Source organism: Cetorhinus maximus, chromosome 7, assembly GCF_964194155.1.
Source record: "Cetorhinus maximus chromosome 7, sCetMax3.hap1.1, whole genome shotgun sequence".
Taxonomy (NCBI): Eukaryota; Metazoa; Chordata; class Chondrichthyes; order Lamniformes; family Cetorhinidae; genus Cetorhinus; species Cetorhinus maximus.
Window position 1 is genome coordinate 142,723,923 of NC_135885.1, and position 21,176 is coordinate 142,745,098.

The 21,176-nt window shown below is 42.7% G+C and overlaps 1 protein-coding gene across 2 annotated transcripts in view; it reads right to left on the bottom strand.

Annotated features, from left to right (window-relative positions):
- Positions 1-21,176, bottom strand: part of LOC144683047 (dedicator of cytokinesis protein 9-like) — a 304,955-nt gene that overhangs the window by 25,293 nt on the left and 258,486 nt on the right. For both annotated transcript variants that reach the window (XM_078546055.1, XM_078546054.1), the window contains exons 45-49: positions 20,003-20,109; positions 9,906-10,028; positions 8,093-8,206; positions 5,532-5,678; positions 2,830-3,040 (exon numbers count right to left, since the gene is read on the bottom strand). In XM_078546055.1, coding sequence (XP_078402181.1) covers positions 2,830-3,040; positions 5,532-5,678; positions 8,093-8,206; positions 9,906-10,028; positions 20,003-20,109 — 702 coding nt within the window. The remainder of the gene's footprint in view (positions 1-2,829; positions 3,041-5,531; positions 5,679-8,092; positions 8,207-9,905; positions 10,029-20,002; positions 20,110-21,176) is intronic.

Here is a 21,176-nt window from a genome sequence, read left to right on the forward strand (position 1 = left end):
AACAGAGTTAACATTTTGAGTCCACGATGACTCTTCTTCAGTAGTAAGTTTGATTTAGTGTGGACAAGTGCAAGGTAACACACTTTGGGAGGACAAACAAGGCAACACAGGAAAGATACTGAAGGGGGTAGATGAAGATAGAGACTTCAAGACAATCCTGAATGTTGCAAGAGGATTTGAGTACAGGAGTAGCAAATTCTTGCTTCAATTGTATAGAACCTTGGTTAGACCACACCTGGAGTACTGGGTGCAGTTTTAGTCCCCTTACCTTAGGAAGGATATTATTGCCATAGAGGGAGTGCAACAAAGGTTCACCAGTTCTCGGGATGGTGGGACTGTTTTATGAAGAGAGACTGGGGAAACTGGGCCTGTGTTCTCTAGAGTTTCAAAGAATGAGAGGTGATCTCATTGAAACCTACAAAATACTTAAAAGGGACAGACAGGGTAGACACAGGTAAGATGTTTCCCCTGGTTGGGGAGTCTAGAACCGGGGGACACAATTTCAAAATATGGGGAAAGCCACTGAGAACTGAGATGAGGGGAATTTTTTTTACTGAGAGGGTTGTGAATATTTGGAATTCTCTACCCCAGAGGGCTGTGGAAGATCAGTCATTGAGTATATTTAAAGCAGAGATTGACAGATTTCTAAATACCAGTGAGGTAAAAGGATATGGGGATAGTGTGGGAAAAAGGCATTGAAGTGGCTGATCAACCATGATCATATTGAATGGCGGAGCAGGCTTGATGGGCTGAATGGCCTACTCCTGCTCCTATGTGGGAGTTGTAGCTTGATAAAGCCATAAAAAAGTCAACGGCATTTGGTGCGTAAATAGATGCATTGAGTATGAGGACAAAACAATGAGAAACATGTCCAAAACACTGGCTAGGCCTCAGTTAGGGCATAGTGTACAGTTTTGGAGACTCCATTCTAGAAAGGACATTAAAACTAGAGTGAGCAATGTAGATTCACCCAGGTGTGGCCAGGAATGAGAAGTTCTAGCTATGAGGAAAGACTTGAGACACTTGGACTATTTCTACTGAAGCAGAGAAAGCCAGGAGGAAATTTTAAGAAAGGTTTGAGAAGTGATGGTAACGTGAACAGGGACAGGCTACTCTCTCTGGTGGGGGAGTCAAGTGATGAAAATTCATCAACTCAAATTTTGACGAGAGTGAGAAGTTGCTTTAAACAGTGATCTTTCAGAGCTTGGAACGCACTGCCCCAGGGAATAGTTGAGGCAAAGATCACTGGGCCCTTTAAATGGAAAATGCAATAAATAGTTGAAGCAGAAGAACAAACAGGGCTCGAGAACAGGAAACAAGGCACTGGGTTTTGTTTTGCATTGGTTTAACAGGAATGCTAGCACAGATACAATGGGCCAAATGGCCTGCTGCTGCACAATAAACTTGTACGGTTCCAGGCGCAGCTGATTTCTTATCCGAAAGTGTTTCTGGAAGTCCTAGAGTTGGATTTTACAGCTTTTGGTGGGGTGTGGTGGGGTTGGCGGAGGGGGGAGGGGGGGAGAAGGTGGAAGGGAAAGTGAGTGGTCCACTCTCGCAGTCTCAGTGCGGAGAATCAAGCAGTGGGTGGCCAATCAGCGGCCGCCCAGCAGGAATGTGGGCAATTAGCGGTGTGAAGGGGGCGCTGTGCCCAGGCGGGCCTCTAGTCCGGGGCATCACGCGGCACCAGGGATTATGGTGTGAACGGGAAGTCGGCCACAGCTACAAATTTAAAGGCCCTCCTGCCCTCTGTATCTTATGTTAGTGCAGACCTGAGCGCGGAGGAGGAAGGGGTGCGGAGGAGGAAGGGGTGGGGAGAGGAGGAAACTCAGCCCGTGTGTTACAAACAGCCCCTGGTTTTTGGCATATGCGCTGGCAGTAGTAACATGATCCTTTAAGTGTTCACTTACTAAAATTTCTTCACAAGCTAAGAGTAAGGAAAACAGATTCTGCCATTGTAAAATATTGCATTCCCTTTTGAGGGAGCCAAAATTAAAATGAAAGGAATTATTCTCTGGCTGGTGCTTTTCTGTGGCCTATTATTTAGGATCAAATTTTTTCAACCATTTTAGACAGTGTTTGGTCCCAGCTATAAACGGGATGGTCCAATGTGTGGGCAACATTTTCAAAAACGCTTACACCCCCTTTTGCAATTGGTTTTGTAGTGATCTGATAACTTTAATCTGGTGAAAAAAGTCATTTGCAGCGACTGCAAAAATAAATTCAACAGGCCTTACTTTGGGTACATGTTGCGGAGGTTGTGAGTTGTTTGACATCAAAACACAAAGAATAATTTCACTTTACTCAAAAGTTCAGACAGACTATATCCATACAACAACCTGCATTTATGTAGCGCCTTTAAAATAGTAAAAGCGCTTCACAGGAGCATTGTTAGACCAGATTTGACACCAAGCCACATAAGGAGATAGCAGGGTAGGTGGCCAAAATCTTGGTCAAAGAGGTGGGTTTTGATATGATTTTTAAAAGGAGAGAGAGAGGTGATGAGGTTTAGGGAGGGAATTCCAGAGCACAGGGCCCATAGGCAGCTGAAGGCACGGCTGCCAATGGTGGAGCCAGTAAAATTGGGGATGCTTAAGAGGCCGGAATTGGAGGAACACAGGCATCTTTGGAGTGTTGCTGGCTGGAGGAGATTACAAAGACAGGGAGGGGCGAGGCCATGGAGGGATCGGAAAACACGGATGAGAATTTCAAAACTGAGGGCGTTGCCAGATGGCCAACAATGTAGGTCAGAAACCACAGGGATGGTGAAGGAGTCTCCTGGGGGGGTGTTTTTATCGAGGATGGAACAGAGCAGTGAGAAATGGCACTTACTTGTTAGAATTGTTCTCCTCTTGCACTGTTGCTCAACTCCTCCTTGCTTCTTTCCAGAGATGGTGAACGGCATCTCAAATACAAACCGCTGAATATTGTGGCTTTTCTCGAAATCTGTTTTCCTGTCCAGCAACTCCTTCTCGTCGAGATATGGCGTCACGTATGTCACTTGGATGTAGGCATATTTCGAGTCCAAGTCTTTTGGGTTGACCTTTTCAAAAATAATATAACTTCACTGGAGCAAATATAATCTGTGGCATTACGTCAAGGACAAGTTAACATTTTGACAGAGGAACGAATCTCAACTTAAAAAAAGAGGGGGTGCAAGACACACTGGAACAAACGAAGGCATCATTCAGAGACATGTGGTGGTGAAAGGCGCTATATAAATGTAAATTCCCTCTTCTTTTCCAAGATGCTACCTTCCAAACAGGTTCGGCCTCAGTATCAAGCCAACACCAACATCAGGTTAACTGGTCAATCCTCTCATTTGATATTTGTGTGGTGAATGGCTATTGTATAGACATAAGGCAAGTGGCAGTGGTATCTCCAGGGGCCAGTGTAGGGGCTACTACTCTTTCTGCATTCAGACTGATGACCCAGATTTGGGGATGAAAGGCATAAATTTCACAGTTTGCAGATGAAACAAAACACAGAATTGCAGTAACCAATGGGAAGGGGGGTGGTGGCGTAGCAGTAATATCACTGGACTAGTAATCCAGAGGCCCAGGCTAATGCTCTAGTGACATGGGTTCAAATCCCACCACGGCAGCTGACAGAATTTAAATTCAATCAATAAAACCTGGAATTGAAAGCGAGACTCAGAAGTGGTGGCCCTGAAACTATCATCGATGGTCATAAAAAAAAACCCATCTGGTTCACTAAGAGTTGGGAAGAAGTTATATTGGGCTCAAAACGTTAACACTGTTTCTTTGCCCAGAGATGCTGCCAGCCCTGCTGGGTTTTTCCATCACTTTCGGTTTTGATTTCTGGTAGGCTAATGTCCTTTAGGGAAGGAAATCTGCCATCTTTACCCGGTCTGGCCTACATGTGACTCCAGACCCACAGCAATGTGGCTGACTCTTAACTGCCCCCTGAAATGTCCACTCGCTCAAGGACAATTAGGGATGGGCAACAAATACTGGCCTTGCCAGCGACGCCAATGTCCCATGAAAGAATAAAATAAGTAGGGCGAGTTAAATCCGAGGACAGGCTGGGGAAATGAGCAGACACATGGCAGATGAAATTTAACACAGGGAAGAGAAAAAAAGATTGCTGGGCCACAGGGAAGGAGCAGGGGCAGTGGGATTAATTGGACAATTCTTTCGAAGAGCTGGCATTGGCATGATGGGCCGAACCGGCCTCTTTCTGTGCGGTAAGATTTGATGATTGGAGAATCGTAAGGTCATGTTTGGCTACATTAAGAGTGACTGCACTTGAAAGAAATTCAATTGGTTACAAAGCACTTTGGAACATTGTTATATGTAAGATAAGCGTGGACACTTGTGCAGTATGTCAGTTTCTGATTGGCAAGGGAAGCATCTGATCTTCTCTCTGGACCTCCCTCCCTCCAAACTCCTGCAGCTCTGTGGGATCTCTGCATTCCTCTATTTCGGGAAACTTGTGAACCACCTACTTCCTTCCCTCCATCACTGGTGATTGAGCCCTGAAGTTCCTTCCCTGAACCTTTGCCCCTCTCTCTCCTTCGTTAACATGCTCCTTAAAATCTACTTCTTTGATTGTGCTTTTGGTCACCTGTCCTGGCATCTTGTTATGTAGCTCAGTGTCAGATTTTGTTTGGCGAAGTACTTTGGGAATTTTACTACAGTAAAGGCACTATATAAATGCAAGCTGTTGTTGACTGATAGCTAGAGCTTGAGAAAGAGAGCACCTTCAGTCACTCAATTCACAGCCGAAGGGAGTTTTTCTCTAATTCATTCTTGGGGCACAGGCTTCACTGGCTGGGTCAGCATTTATGCGCATCCCCAATTGCCCTTGAGAAGGTGGTGGTGAGCTGCCTCCTTGAACCGCTGCAGTCCATGTGGTGTAGGTACACCCACAGTGCTGTTAGGGAGAGAGTTCCAGGATTTTGACCCAGCGACAGTGAAGGAACGGCACTATATTTCCAGTCAGAATGATGAGCGGCTTGGAGGGGAATTTGCAGGTGGTGGTGTTTCGATGTGTCTGCTGCCCTTGTCCTTGTAGATGGTAAAAGTCAAGGGTTTGGAAGATGCTGTCAAAATGATTCCATGTGGTGGAAATTCTGGTGGTGCAGTTAATGATGCACATTAATCCTTCTTACAATGGGCAGTGAGGACAGCTGTAAGTATTTATTAAATGCAGCACCTTCCTTTAAGTCTTTTGCCAATTAGACTAGGGTCCTGTTTACCTCAGTTCTGCTACATTTTTGGATCCAGAAAGTCTTTAACAAACCTTAAGGTATTTCTAATCAGAAATATGAACGTAGGAGTTACTAAGATATTTTTTATAACCTTAAACAATAGACCATGGCTTGTACACCTCATATCCTCCAGATATGTTGAAATCTTGGAAATTCTCGGACGGGCACCAGCTGCGTTTCTTAAGGGGAACAATGCATCAAAGAAGCAACAGGTTGCCTAAGATTAAGTGATAAGGAAGAGCTTAAGAAGACAGCAGAATTGTCAAAGAAGGCAGACATTTTCAAACGCCGCTCTCCTCACCTTCCCATCATCGTAAATCATCCTCACGTTCTCTGAGCCAAACTTGTCCGAGTAAAGTTTCAGAAGTCGCTGGGAGATCTCCGACAGCTGGGTCAGTTTTGGCTCTTTGTAAATGTATTCCTTGCCGTCCTCGTCCTCAAAGAATCCCTGTTAAAAATAATGCTAAATAAGCCAGGTGGACGTGTGAAAAACAAACACTCTCACTAAGCAGATGTGTTGGGTGATGAACCAAAGTCAACTCAAAGACTTGAAATAGACAAACAAAAGATTCTCCAAATTTCCCCAAGTTGCAACTTTAAAGCCAACTGGTTTTGAATAATTTTTGGAAGGAATAGCTGTAAACATACAGCGATTCTCATCTCTGGTTGTATGTTATAAGTGTTCAATCTGGCCAATGCCATGTTACCAAATAATTTTGGTTTTTTTTTTTACCCAATACACTTTTCTAGTTCCTTTGGGGAGAAGAAGAATCTAGGTCTCATTTTACTTTCAGTGACAATAAGATGGGAACTCGGTGCCAGTTATACACAACTGCTTGTACTGCTCTTCAGGTTAGTACAAAGCCAGAACATCAGACTCACAAAGCTTGGACATACGGGATTAATTACAAATCATACTTGGCAACCAAATTAATTGAAAATATCCAGAAAAGGTTAGATTTTAAAATAATGTATCGATTATGAAAACTTTTTTTCCCAACAGGACTTGAATGGTAGCTTTCTTTGGCTTTGAAGATTTGAGGTTAATTCTTCCCATTTCTGTTAAGCAAAGGATCAGGTATAAAAGTTTTAAATTTTGCTCAATGTCTGAGATTTTAATGACTTTTTTTCTTAAACAAGGTTTGGCTCTTGGATGCCAGTGCTGGTTCTCCACACAATAAGCAAGGCTTTTGCAAAACTGTGCAAAGCTTTTGCCTGCCACAACACTCCCAATGGCTCAGTAACAGCGGCCCTCAAAAGCAGTCCATGTTGTGTGACTCAGGCAGTATTTATCTGGATCCAGGTCACATTCGGGACCCAGTTGGTATGTTAAAAAAAAAATCACGAATAGCACCGAAAATAGGCACAGACGGAAAAAGGAACAAAAGTTGGGCAAACTAAATACAGTACATGGAGTTCAACCAGTCAGACAAAAACAGTATATAACTGGGTGCACTAAGTATCATTGCACTAAGAAGATGATAATGGGTGATGTACAAGAATTTTATGAAGCATGGGTGATGTGCATTTTTCATAGACTGACAAAACTACCCACATCAAACCAGAGTGCCTCTAATGCAGCGAGCTCTACTGCATTATTTGTGAAACCATTATTGATTTACCTCCGCATCGCTCTCATTGTCTGTAAACTGGTATTGCTACAAAGGTTAATAAAAAACAAAGAACAAAATGATAATCACATTTATTCCTAGCAGTCACGGCAGAGAAATCACCTAAAACTTAAAAAAAAAACACAGCAAACCTAACGACAAAAAAAAAGAGAATCAAACTTGGCAATGCTTCAGTGAGTTTTAAGGCTGCGTGTACGGGAATTCTTTTTTTTAACTGGGCTGGTGATTTATTAAATGTAAAGTGGACTGCGGGTTCAGCCAAGTGTTTCCACTCCTCGACATGCACCACTACAAACAAGGCAAGGCAACGGGCAGATGGTGTTCCTAGCACTGCTACCCTCTATGTTTAGCTAGACGGTTATGATTGCAAAGCAGGTGACTTCAGACACAGACAAACAAGGCCACACCAAGGAACATTAAGTGCTCACGGCTCACACGATAGGACCTGAGTGCACAACTTACCGCTGCCTTAAAGAGGAGGAAAGAGTGGAAAGAATGTATTAATGAGATGCTGCAACTTAACATAAATGCTACGAGTAGCAAGGCATTTAGCAAAACAAAACATTTCAGACCCATGTTTTAAAAAAAAAAATCCTCTGTTAATTCAAATTAAGAAAAGCGTTTACAACTTAAATCGCCAATTGTTTTTAGCTCCCCCCACAGTCTCCCCGAGCACATTTCCACTTGTTTACAAGTTCAGGAATCATGTGTTGCTCCAACTTCAATTAAGAACACCCTTAAATAAATTAAGCTGCGAGCATCTTGAAGGTCGCCAGTGAGAATGAACAGAATAACAGGCAGAATCTTGCAGTAGAGAAGGAAGCCATTCTGCCCACTGTGCCTGTGCTGGCCCTTTGAAAGAGGTATTCAATTAGTCCCACTCCTCTGCTCTTTCCCAACAGTCCTGCAATTTTCAGCCCTTCAAGCATATATCCAATTCCCTTTTGAAAGTTACCACTGATCATTAAAACTTTTTGCATCAAATACTCTCTCCCTCTGGTTCTTTTGCCAATTATCTTAAATCTGCGTCCTCTGGTTTCTGATCCTCCTGCCACTGGGAAGTAGTTTCCTTTTTCTTTACGCTGTCAAAACTTTTAGAAGTTTTAGCCAAAAACTATCAAATCTTTTCAAAGGACAGATCAGTCCCCACTTTACTGCAGTAAAGTTTCAAGTTGCTCGCTGTAGAAACTAGTCAATACAGACATGAAATAGGAAGAGGATAATTAATTACCTGCCCAAAAAAGGCAACCCGAAAGTAGGTGCCCAGCAGTCGTTTTCCTGTGTGGATAACTTCAGCGATTTTTTTGTAAGCTTGATGAAGAGTTTCGTAGAGATGGGCAAGTTTCTGCAAGGTACAGAGTAAAAAGAGTCAGATTGAATTTCACCCCCCCCTACAAATTCATTCAGCAAAAATTCAACAGGCAAAGAGATTACTTTTTCTCATTTTTTTTCTTTGACTTGAAGAGCATTATTAATTTACAAAGGATATTACAGCACAGAATCAGGCCATTCAGCCCAAATGGATCTATGTTGGTGTTTATATTTTACACGAGCCTCCTCCCACTCTTACTTAATCTCACCCTATCAACATGTCCTTCCATTCCTTTCTCCCTCATGTGTTTATCTAGTTTCCCCTAAAATGTATCTATATTGTTCACCTCAACCGCTCCCTGTGGTAGCAAGTTCCACATTCTCACCACTCTCTGGATAAAGAAATGTCTCCTGAATTCCCTACTGGGTTCATTCGTCGCCATTTAATATTTATAATCCTCTAGTTTTGATCTCCCCCACACATGGAATCATCCCTACATCATCCTCCTCCTTCATAATTACAAAGGCCTCAATCAGGTCATCCTCAATCTTCCCTTTCCTGGAGAAAGGAGCCGCAGACTGTGCAATGCCTCCTGATAGGTAGAGTCTCTCAGTTCTCGCATTATCTACCTAAATCCTTCTTTTCACCTTCTGTTATGATCTCGGTAGAGACCAGGAACTTTTTAAAGTTAGTGTCAAATCTTCTTCCACCATTATTTCAGGCACTGCGTTCCAGACCACAACCAGAAAGGTTATCAATATTTTTTTTTAAGGAGCCGAAAACGCAGGTATTTATTAAAAGAATGGAGCCAGAACATTTACAATTTAAACAAAAGAATTTTACCACACAAAAATCAAAGAGCGTGAACTATAATAACTACACTCTATCTTAAATAGACAGTTACAATAAAGATAATAAAAATACAATGGACAGAGTTATTTATACTCCAGATTGAATGTATTAATCAACTCCACTTCCCTTCTATGCCTGTTAACTTACACCCCAAAACCCTCAAGTCAGCTACTTATCAAAGCTTGGAAGATTAACCGCTTGATCTGGTTACTCTGTCAATGGGCTGAGGTTTCTTGGGCCTTCCACTTACTTCTGGCAAGGTGGTCCTTTCAAATATCCTCCAACAGTCCTAAAGTTGCAAGCTCCCCTTTTGACGTAGGGATCTCTGGCATCTTAAGTGTAGCCACCTCGGGTCAGAAGTCTCCTGGTTCTAAGATTCTTTAACTGTGGAGTTTTGTGTCTAAAGCTCTCTCGCTCCTCAGCTGGGCAATACCAGAAATTCAACTTACTGTTACTGGAGTCCTTCAGTTAACAAGAGTTTTAACTCTTTAGCCAACACCCAGAATTTCACCCAAATTTTCCTTCACTTCAGCTTGTTCTAAGCTCTAAAACTGAACTGCTTGAACAGAGAACCACCCCGAGGAACCATCTCACCTCTATAACTAACTTGTTGACACTTTTTCCTATGTTCATCGTCAATGCAACCTGGTCACATTTACTGGCACCTTGGTTTTTTTTAAAACCAGGACTTGGATGCTGGTTCTTAAAGGGACCACCACCCACATAAAACATTTCTTTTTTCCTCCAATAGCACATGGGCCACCACACTTCTCCACATAAGCAGATTAATCTGGCATTAAGATACTATTTGTTGGAAGATTACACTTGGCCTGACTTGCCCATTTTTTGTTTTGTTTTGTTTTATATCCTTGTAACTTACCTCAAATTCACGCCTTTTCTCATAAACCGGAATAATTAGCTTGTAGACATTAGAAATCAGCTCATAGCGTTCAGCCTTCCAGAGCCCATCTGCACATTGTTCCAACAACTCCATCAGCACATCCTGTTCAAACATCAAAATTAGCAAGGCATCAGTATTTAAGTGCTTAGCATTCTATGAAAAGTCATGGCCTCAAACATTAACTCTTACTTCTCGCTCCACAGATGCTATTTCCAAGATTTTCTGGTTTTACTCCTCAGAGGATTGTACAGCACAGAGAGAGACTTCAGCCCATCGCGCCTGTGCTGGCTTTCAGAAAGAGCTATCCAATTACCCAATATTCTCCCTGCCCCATCCCCGTCACCCTGCTAATTTCCCCTTTTTAACTCTTTATTGAGTTCCCTTTTTAAAGTTAGTGTCCAATCTTCTTCCACCATTATTTTAGGCACTGCGTTCCAGACCACAACGAGAAAGGTTATCTTCGTTTGCTTGTCAGCCATGGCTCGGCGGGTAGCACTCTCACCTCTTCATCACAAGGTTCCAGGTTCAACTCCCACTCCAGGACTTGAGTACAAAAATCAAGGTGAGACTCAAGTGCAGTAATGAAGGAGTGCTACACTGTCAAATGATGCCGCCTTTTGTTTGACACATTAAACCAACATATATATATCCCACAAACAACATCACTAAAAACAGGTTATCTGATCATTATTACATTTTATTTTTGTGGGAGCTTGCTGTGTGCAAATTGGCTGCTGTGTTTCCTACATTATAACAGTGACTACTTCAGTAGCATTTCATTGACTGTAAAGCACTTTGAGACATCTGAAAAATATAAATCTTTTCTTCTTTCTCAGCCCCTCCTTTGTCAATCACCTAAAATCTGTGTCCTCTAGATAACAACCCACCTGCCACTGAAACAGCTTCTCTCTATTTAATCTATCAATGGCTTTCTCTACATAACGTTAAAATTTAACATTTCACTCTGTGAAAGGTGTTCAGAGTCTGATATGTATCCCGCAGTGACACAATTCAGTCAATTCATAACTTAAAAAATGTGCTGTCTTTTCTTCATCGCACAGTAACTGGACTGAATGGGGTGACTGATTAATTATCAGATTCTGCCAATCTTACATTGCACGTCAGGAATCTATAATTCAGCAAAGTCCCAAAAAATTGCTGTCAAAAAGCTGTGGCAAAGCTTTAAGCCATACAGAAGCAAATCTATTAATTACAATTGTAGAAGCATTTGCATGGTATTTGCACTCATAAACCAAACTATTCATGTTGGAACTCTTATTTTACTCAGATCATTTTAAATCTACACCAATAGCAATAAACACTATTAACTAAAGCTGCATGAACTACTTGAAACTTTGCAATACCCACCGTTCCCTTCCGACAGCACCTCTCCACCCGAGCAAAGGGGAAACAACCCCTGCTATTTTACCTTCCCCTTCCCCACTGACCAAGGGCCCAAACGCATGTTCCAGGTGAAACAGTAATTTACCTGTACTTCCCTCAATTTAGTCTATTGTGCTCACTGTTCACAATGTGGTCTGCTCTACACTGGCGAGCTCAAACAGGGATCGGGTGATCACTTTGTGGAACGCCTCCCAGTCTGATCTCTCTGTCCTCGGCCTACTGAACTGTTCCACTTTCGCTGTTTAATCTCTCCTGCCTCCCACCCTATCACAGGCCTTCCCTTTCGTTCCTTACTCCCCTCCTCCCCTCCCCTTCTCCCGCCTCTGAAGTTGTTTAATACCTGTTAAATCTTTAACGTCTTCCAGTTCTAATGAAAGGTTATCGGCCTGAGGCATTAACTCTGTCCCTCTCTCCACAGACGCTGAGCATTTTCTCTTTTTATTTCAGGTTTTCAGCATCTGCAGTAACTTGCTTCAGTAAAAATTATTAAAAATGAGAGTGTGGAATGAGAGAGAATGGGAACATATCCTTAGCCTTGCTTAACTTTCCCCACCTACCCCACACAAACTGCCCCCACTGCTGGGGGTGACCCCCATACCCTTTTCTGTCATCCTGTTCCTCTGATACCTTCTCCTCCTTCGAGCATCTCACCTTTTTCCAGCCATCCATTGAAATCTTCACTTTCTACCTCCTTCACGAATCCCAAATATCCTCCCTGAGCAACTCTTCATCCTCGGTGACTCCAATCTCCATCTCAACTCCTTTCGCCCTCCTCTTGAGCCACCCCTGAGTTTAACTGCACCACTATTGGTGGCCATGCCTTCAGCTACTTGGGCCCCAGGTCCTGGAACACCCTCGGCTAAACCCCTCCACCTCTCTCTCACCTCCTCCAATGCCCAACTCTTTGTCCAATATTTCCTTATGTGGCTCGATGCATTTCTGAGTAGTTAATTCAATTCAACTGTTGATTCAATCCCAAGCCAGTTGGTGAAACATGAAACTGCACTCTAATACTTTTCTTGATAAAAGGTTCATTTACAGAATGCAGCATTACATACATCTGCTTCCTACCTACTAACCCTGCATCCCAGCAGTCTCTCTTTTCAAGTGTCCAGGCACTTAGTTAAACAACCCCCTTCACCTGTGTATCTTAACAATATAATTAATGTATCATAACAGATACTATACAGGCAGATACCTGGCTGGAGCATAGATACCATCACCTTGAACAAAACGCTGGATTATTGTGTCCAATTCTAGGAACCACACTTTGGGAAGGATGTCAAGGCCTTGGAGCTGGTGTGGAGGTGGTGGATGAGAATGTTACCAGGGCAAGGGACCTTAGTTACAGGGGGGGCTGGAGAAGCTGGGACTGTTCTCCTTAGAGCAGAGAAGAGTAAGTGGAAATTTAAAAGAGGCGTTCAACATTACGAAGGATTTTGATCTGAACTTGGAAAGCACTGCCTAAAAAGTCTGTGGAAGCAGCTCCAATAGTAACCTTCAAAAGGAATTTATGTAAATACATGAAAAGGGAAAGAAAATGCAAGGCAATGGGTTAAAGAATGGTGGGAGCAGGGGGTGACAAAATGGATAGTTCTTTCAAAAAGCCTGCACAGATACGAAGGGCTGAATGGTCTCATTCTGTGCTGTTTGATTCTTAACCTCCATGCAAATTAATTTGGTAATGTGGCACCGTATGGGATCATTGATGCAGCGGCACAAACTCGCTGTTGGTGCGTCATTGCCTAAATCTGCAAAGTAAGCTTCCAAAACAACAAAGCAACAATCGACGATCAAAGCAATAAAACCTGAACATAAACATAAAACCATAAATGTAAATATAAATACCATGTTATCAACAGTCGTTTTACAACACAAGGCACTGTAATAAGCAAAAATGAGAATCTCACAATAAAAGTGCTGTAAATTCATAAACTGCGAAACGAAGATTGCAACTTTAACAATACTAACAGCTTTACTGCAATCCAGAGCTGAAACACAAACATGACACCGAGAAAAGAGGTGATTCTAAGTTCCATATTTTCGCAAAGTTTTTAACCCAATGCAATACTGCAAAATGCCCCAAGCAAATCCAATCAACCATCATCTGTATTAACACACGAACAAGGAGCAGGAGGAGGCCATTCGGCCCCTCGAGCCTGCTCCGCCATTTAATAAGATCATGGCTGATCTGGTGGTAACCTCAAATCTGCATCCCACCTACCGCTGATAACCAAGAATCTATCCATCGCTGCCTTAAAAACATTCAAAGACTCTGCTTCCACCACCTTTTCAGGAAGACAGTTCCAAACACTCACGGCCCTCTGAGTGAAAACATTTAAAAGGGCGACCCCTTATTTTTAAACAGTGACCCCTAGTTCTAGATTCCCCCCATGAGGGGAAAAATCCTCTCAGCATCCACCCTGTCAAGTCCCTTCAGGGTCTTATATGTTTCAAGCAGGTCGCATCTTACTCTTCTAAACTCCAGCAGATACAAGCCTAGCCTGTCCAATCTTTCCTCATAAGACAGCCTGCCCATTCCAGGTATTAATCCAATAACCTTCTCTGAACCACTTACAATGCATTTGCATCCTTCCTTAAATAAGGCGACCAATACTGTATATAGTACTCCAGATGTGGTCTCACTAGTGCTCTGTATAACTGAAGCATAACCTCCCAACTTTTTTGTATTCAATTCCCCACGCAATAAACGATAACATTCTATTAGCTTTCCTAATTACTTGTTGTACCTGCATACCAGCCTTTTGTGGTTCATGCACCAGGACACCCAGATCCCTCTGTGTCTCAGAGCTCTGCAATCTCTCACCATTTAGATAATATACTTCTCTTTTATTCTTCCTGCCAAAATGGACAATCTCACATTTTCCCACATTATACTCCATTTGCTTGACCTTTGCCCACTTACTTAACCTATCTATGTCTTTCTGTAGCCTCCTTTTGTCCTATTTCCTCCTTTTTGAGGGGGCTTTTAAAATATTCACACTTTCCCACTTCCTTTTTGCTTGTCCAAATGCTTCCTCAAGTCAGGGAGCCTCACCCATAATTTTGCTACCTCTGGACTTTACAATTAAATGCTCTTGTGGTTGGCCTCTTCATTTAACCCCAAATCCTGTTCACCCAAACCCACGTGTTTGCTGACCGAAGTTGGTACCCGGTCTGACAATGCCTCAAAATCCTCATCCTTGTTTTCAAATCCTGTCCTCAAATAATCATCTTGTCCACCAAACTATTATCCCAGAAGTTAACAAGACTGCTTGAACTCTTTGACAAGACACATCTGGCTTCTATAGTGGCAGGCAGTGATGGCCTGACCGAGTAAAAGAGTAGATCCACAGTTGTCCTGAACACAATTGCTCTGAGGTTCTCCACGTCTAGCTTCATTGGTGCTTTTCTCAAACGAAGATATGCTCAACAATAGAGGTATCTCGCTGGAGACCACATCAGTCCTGATGAAGAGACTGATCCCAGCTATCCTGCAAAGGAGGACTACTCTTTGGAAGACGTTAGTGTGTTATCATCCTCAAACCTGAAGTAAGTAGAGATTCCATACTCCTTAATCTTCTGCCAGCTTGTCTCAGAGATTCCAGGTAGCAGTTAAGCCAATCCACCCCACACACTGTGCAAGTGCAGCCGCTATCTAAAACTGCGCAGTTGAATAAATCAAATAAATACTCATCACCGGATTCAAACTCCCAGTGACCAACACGATTCCTCCATGGCAGTCACCATCATCATCTTGAGCTTCAGAATTCTGTTTCATGCATTGTTTCCAAAATTTGCACATCCAATGCCACAAAAACTGAAATCTCTACAGCAGGATGCTGGAATGGTCAATGAAGAATACCACCACCCTATTGAGCCATGGCTTGCTCAATGTGACATTTGTATTAAATATCGAAAGGCACCGCCATGTCCTGTAGTGAGCCTGTCACTGGCCAGGGAATGTAATGATACGGCAATGGACTTGAAAGTATGGGACAGGAATTGGTTTTCTTTTTTTTTGCTACACTTTGTGGTTATGGTGACTAGGTTTAACCTGTCTATAGTAATACATGATAAGGACAAATCAACCATTGTTAAGGTCATGGAGAAATGGGTGGGTACCGGATTAGGAACGTCACCAAAATTCCCGACGGATCACGGAGGGGAATTTGCGAACGAGGAATTTCGGGACATGGGTGAAAACTTGAATATCATCATTATGTATACAGTGGCGGCTGAGTCTGCTCCGCAATGGTTTATGTGAGAGGGATCAGTGTAGCGTAGGATTCTGGCTGAACAACCGGATTGCAAATAATGACATTGGCATAGGCAGCGCATGCAAAGAATTCTTTACAAATGGCGGTGGGGTATAGCCTGTACCAGAGTTGGTGTACGGAAGAAATCTGAAGTTGCCTCCAGCACTATTGGATGCCTCCTCCTGGCCTTGAAGCTCGCTCTCCTTTTCTGCTCATTTAAAACTCCTTTGCAGGAAAGCTTTCAGCAAGGTGGGGGTTTCAGAAAGAATTAGGCAAGCATTGCGACACCGCATAAGACTGTCTGCGGTAGAATTTAGGTTCGGGTGATCTGGTTTATTTATAAGAGGGGGAAGAAAGGGAGTGGAAAGGCCCAGGGAAAGTCATAGAACGTGAAGGGAAAACTGTGATGATTCAACATGGGAATCCAACAAAAGGCCATCCTTCACGGGTCATCAGAGTGAATTATGAATTTGCCAATACTGACAATGTGGTAGAAGGTGTTGAAGCTTTGTATACTCAGGTTTTGTGGGGCACAGCCAGAGGGTCGAGATCTAATGGATCAGGAGTTAAGATATCGGTTTAAAAAAAAATCTGACTTTGACAAACAGGAAGGGGCTATTCTGTCCAGCGGGTTCAGGAGAATCGGATAACTGGAGGGATGCAATCGTGGGATGGACAGGAAAATCTACTGGAAAATAAAAGAATTGGCTTAATGTCCAGGATGATGGACAAGCAGTGAAGGCCAAGGACTGGGAAAATGGAGTACGAGAATGGAAAATAAGGAAGCGTAGTCCAAGTTGCAGTGATGGGTCGGGTGGTGAATCCCAGGTGAAGAAATGTTCACGAATAGGGCCTCTGAATGGGGTAAGCAGGGGATCTGACAATAGAAGCCCAGAAAGACTTAAACAGGCAAGTGTGGGTTGCAGCCTGACTAGGCTGTGCAGTAGAGTGGAGAATGCTGCATCATTACAACAAAGTAGCAGAAGCAGGAGTCCCCACGACTGAGAGGTTTTTGTAGCGGCTGACAAGTTGGGGGATAAAGCCATAAGGGAGGCTAAACAGAGGGAGTAGGGTGTGTATTCAGCAGTCGCAGATTGGGGTCAGCCAGCATTATCACAGGTGGGTCTGCACAAAATGGCACTTAAGGCCAAGGTTAGGTTACTGGCCCAGGATTTGAAGAATGTTTAGCGGATAAAGATATCAGAGTGGACTCGCCCACGGCCATGAAGGTAATTTCGATAAGTTTTTTGGCCCTTTTGGTGACGTTTTTGTGGAAGTCGATAGATATAAAAGCTACATTTCTGCAGGGGGAAATGACCTCCAGAGGGATGTGTTTCTCAAACCCCATGAGACGGCACCAGAAGTGGAGGGAAAACCTTGGAAATTGAATAAGCACGTGCATGGTTTAAATGATGCTTCTAGGGTGCGGCAGCTTTCAGTTTGATCGGTGTTGAAGGTGGGTTGTCTCCAACTGAAGGCAGTTCCTGCCCTGTTTCACTGGTACAATGGTGGGAAACTGGTGGGCATCTTTATGATGCGTGTTGAGATTTCCCGTGAGGTGGCACGAGTGAGTTTCAAAATAGAGTTATTGACAAGATTAGGCCAGACTCTAAGACTGGGAGTCAGGCTAAAGGGGCATTGAAATATACTGGGTTGGAAATAAAACAGCATAGGTCTGAGGCTACTTTGCATCAGTAATCGTATTTAGAAAGTGGCCCTATTGCAGTCAGTCGGGCTGGCTCTTAGCAAGGATGCTACCAAGGAAGAGACAGAGCAGCTGCTAAGTCTGGCTGGACAATTAAACTGGCTGGGCACTCAGATGAGGCTGGATGTGAGTTTTGATGTTCTTGAACTGTTCTTGAGCGCTATAATGAAACATCCCAAGGTCCACGATATCTTGCGGGCAAAACAAAACACCAAAGTTAAAGATGGAGAAACGTGTACTCGAGTTTCCATCTTTGGGCGACCCTAAGAATAGAAAATTGATCGCATTTGGTGACACCTCTCACACAAGCCTTGTCGATGGGTTTTCAAGTGCAGCGGGTTTTGTTTTTTTGTGTAGGTGAAAACAGGAAGTGCTGCCCCTTGGCTTAGGAGCCAAAAATAAAGCGAGGAGTAAAAAGCACTCTGTCTGCAAAGACTCTCGCACTAGAGGGGCGTCTGACATGGCATTCCTTTTATCTAAAATGTCATGGGAAACACTACATGGAGGTAATGAAGGAGGAACCATCCCAACTGAATGTTATACTGACAATCGATCCCTTGGGGAAAATGTACACTCCAAAGAGCGAGTGAAAATAAAATGCCAAATTGATATTGCAAGTCTAAAACAAATGGTGGAGATAAAGGAAATCTCTGCGCTCCAAAGGGTTGATGCAAAGCATCAGTTATCAGATTGTTTGACCAAAAGGAATGCTTGTAGTGAAAAATTGTTGGGGTTATTTCAAGAAGGATGACTCAGGATGCAAGTGTTTTTTTTTTATAAAATGGGTGATTTATTTTCCTGTCTTCAGTTTTAAAAAATGTTTCTGTAAAGAAAATCCACTTGTGTTTTTTTTTGGTGCTTATAAAAATAACAGCAATCTGTTAATGCTGAATTTGTGCTGTACGAGAATACATGCTTTAAGTTGGTAATTAAGCACGGCTGCCCCCACTTGGGGGAAGGTTTAGGGAATCATTGCACGAGTCTATAAACCACTTCACTCTCTGGGAGAGCCTGTGACTTTACCTTGCTGTCTTGGAAATAAACTGGTTTTAAGGCACAGGCTAGCTTCAGACTCATTCTTCCTCAACATACAATGGGAAATAGATTCGCCAAACAACATTGGTGAATCATGTGCAAAGCATGACTCTATTCCACTGTGGTGTCCCTTACACCCGACTCAGTCCGTGCAGAGAAGCTAATGGGAAAGGCTTACTAGTCACCACTGGCACAGGGCTCAACAGACTGCAGTCTTCCCTAGCTTGTGGGACGCTTAACAATTAAATAGTCAAATACTGCCTTAGCCGACTCATAAGACCATAAGACATAGGAGCAGAAATTAGGCCATTCGGCCCATCGAGTCTGCTCCGCCATTCAATCATGGCTGATAAGTTTCTCAACCCCATTCTCCCGCCTTCTCCCCGTAACCTTTTGATCCCCTTACCAATCAAGAACCTATCTATCTCCATCTTAAATACACTCAATGACCTGGCCTCCACAGCCTTCTGTGGCAATGAATTCCATAGATTCACCACTCTCTGGCTAAAGAAGTTTCTCCTCATCTCTGTTCTAAAAGGTCTTCCCTTTACTCTGAGGCTGTGCCCTTGGGTCCTAGTCTCTCCTACTAATGGAAACATCTTTCCCACGTCCACTCTATCCAGGCTTTTCAGTATTCTGTAAGTTTCAATCAGATCCCCCCTCATCCTTCTAAACTCCATCGAGTATAGACCCAGAGTCCTCAAACGTTCCTCATATGTTGGGACTCAGGAGGAATCAATGACTGAAGTACCACAAAAAACACTAATTATCAGTAATTCAAACCTTTTGCAGGACAGTTGAGCATTAAAATAATGTTCTAATAGAGCCAGCAACATTTTAATTACGTCAACTATATTCTTATCAATGATTAACTATTTCTAATCAATGAGAAGAGATTAACAGTAATTTTATAACTGTTGATAACTAATTCTGCAACTTCAGTACATTGTTATCACCCTGCAGTTTGCTTACAATGTACATTCTGCATTTAGTGATAATGAGATAGGCTGAAAGAAGATTCCTCCTATCCTTAGTGGTGGTTATAACGCACCAATACTAGTGAACTGCAGTCCAGTACTGAGAAAATGCTGCAATACTGGAGGTGTCGGCTTTTGAGTAACATGTTAAACTCGGGCCCCCTCAGGTAAATGCCAAAGTTATCACCGGACAATTTTGGAGAAGGGAGTTATCTCTCATCCAACATGAGGTCGTCTTTAAAAAAAAATCTTGTCATCATCACATTGCCGTTCGAAGGGGTTCACTGTGTGCTAATTGGTTTCCACGTTTCCTACATCACAATGGTGGGCCCTTCAAAAATATTTCATTAATTGGAAAGAGCTTTGGGTGTCCTGAAGTCATGAAAGGCGCTATAGGAATGCACGTGCTTTTTTTTCTGCCAGTGAAGCTTATTATCCTGAAATATAAAGGGGAACACTGCAACTAGGACGAGCATGAATTTCTTGACTTAGCAATACGCACAATGGTTCACACCCCCTAACACAGAATTACACAAAAAAAAATGTGAGCAGTAAAGATTCCATCAAAGCAAGTGGTGGGTTTGGTAATCAGTGACGGAAGGACTGAGTCATGAATTCAGCAAAAACAGCAGTAAGCCAGTCTGAATACTGAAAGATGTAATACCAATAGTTATGCTAATGTCCAGGTTAACTCACTTCATTATAGTGGACGTCTTGCATTCCTACATCCTCCATCATTGCTGCCTCCTCATCGATGTTGGGTGTGATCATCTTGAAAGCACTGCAGCCTTGTTTAAAAATACCTTTGAGAAAACAAGCAAAATATGAAAATATGTTTACCTGAACTACTCTTCTTGGTATTATTTTTTCTTTCATATCATTCATAAGCAATAGTAACCGATAACACTTATAAATCTGATTTATACTGCTCAAGATATCACCTGTCCTCTCAGGTGGACATAAACACACTAGGACGATTCTGGTATCTTCCCAGTGAATTTGAATGATGCTTAAACTTAGATCTCACATTACGATAGAAGATTATGGAACCAAGTCCAAAGGGATAAATGTAGCACAAAAATAAATTCAGCAAATAACGGCCCGAATATTTCACAGCCCATTTTAGCCAAAGTTTTGTTTGGTGCCGATTTTTTTTTTAAAGAGGAGATCAAGAAACATAAAACAAAGGAACCAATCCGAGCGGGAATTGGAAAGCAGGTTCTAGTTATGAAAGTTGGGATAATCACTCGTTAATTCAATGTATTATGTTGCTTGTTTCAGTAAGCCTGTTTGTATATGGGACAGCACATTCTTATCTGAGGGAACTCTGCATTCAACAAATATAGCACAACCACGACTTGTCATTACCAACAACAAAAGAATAGCAACAACTTGCATTTATATAGCACCAGTAACATGGTTAAAAGCTTTCCAAGACTCTTCAGAGGAACATTAAATGACAAAGTTAGACACTGAGCTACATAAGCAGATATTAAGGCAGATCACCATAAGCTAAAGGTAGTTTTAAAGTGCACCTCAAAGGAGGGGAGGGAGGTATAGTTGATGAGGTTTAGGGAGAGAATCCCAGGGCGTGGGGCCCAGGCAGCTGAAGGCACGACTGCCAAAGGTGGAGAGATGAAAATTGAGGATGCTCAAGAGGCCAGGATTATCTGAGGGTTGTAGAGCTGGAGGATGTTATGGAGACAAGGAGGAATGAGGCCATGATGGAATCTGAAAACAAGAATGAGAATTTTAACATAGTCGCTTCCAGACCGAGGGCCTGGGTGATGGGTTAAGGCAACTCGGCACAACTTGGGAGACTGGCAGAGTTCTGGATGGCCTTAAGTTTACCAACACCGTAAATCATAAG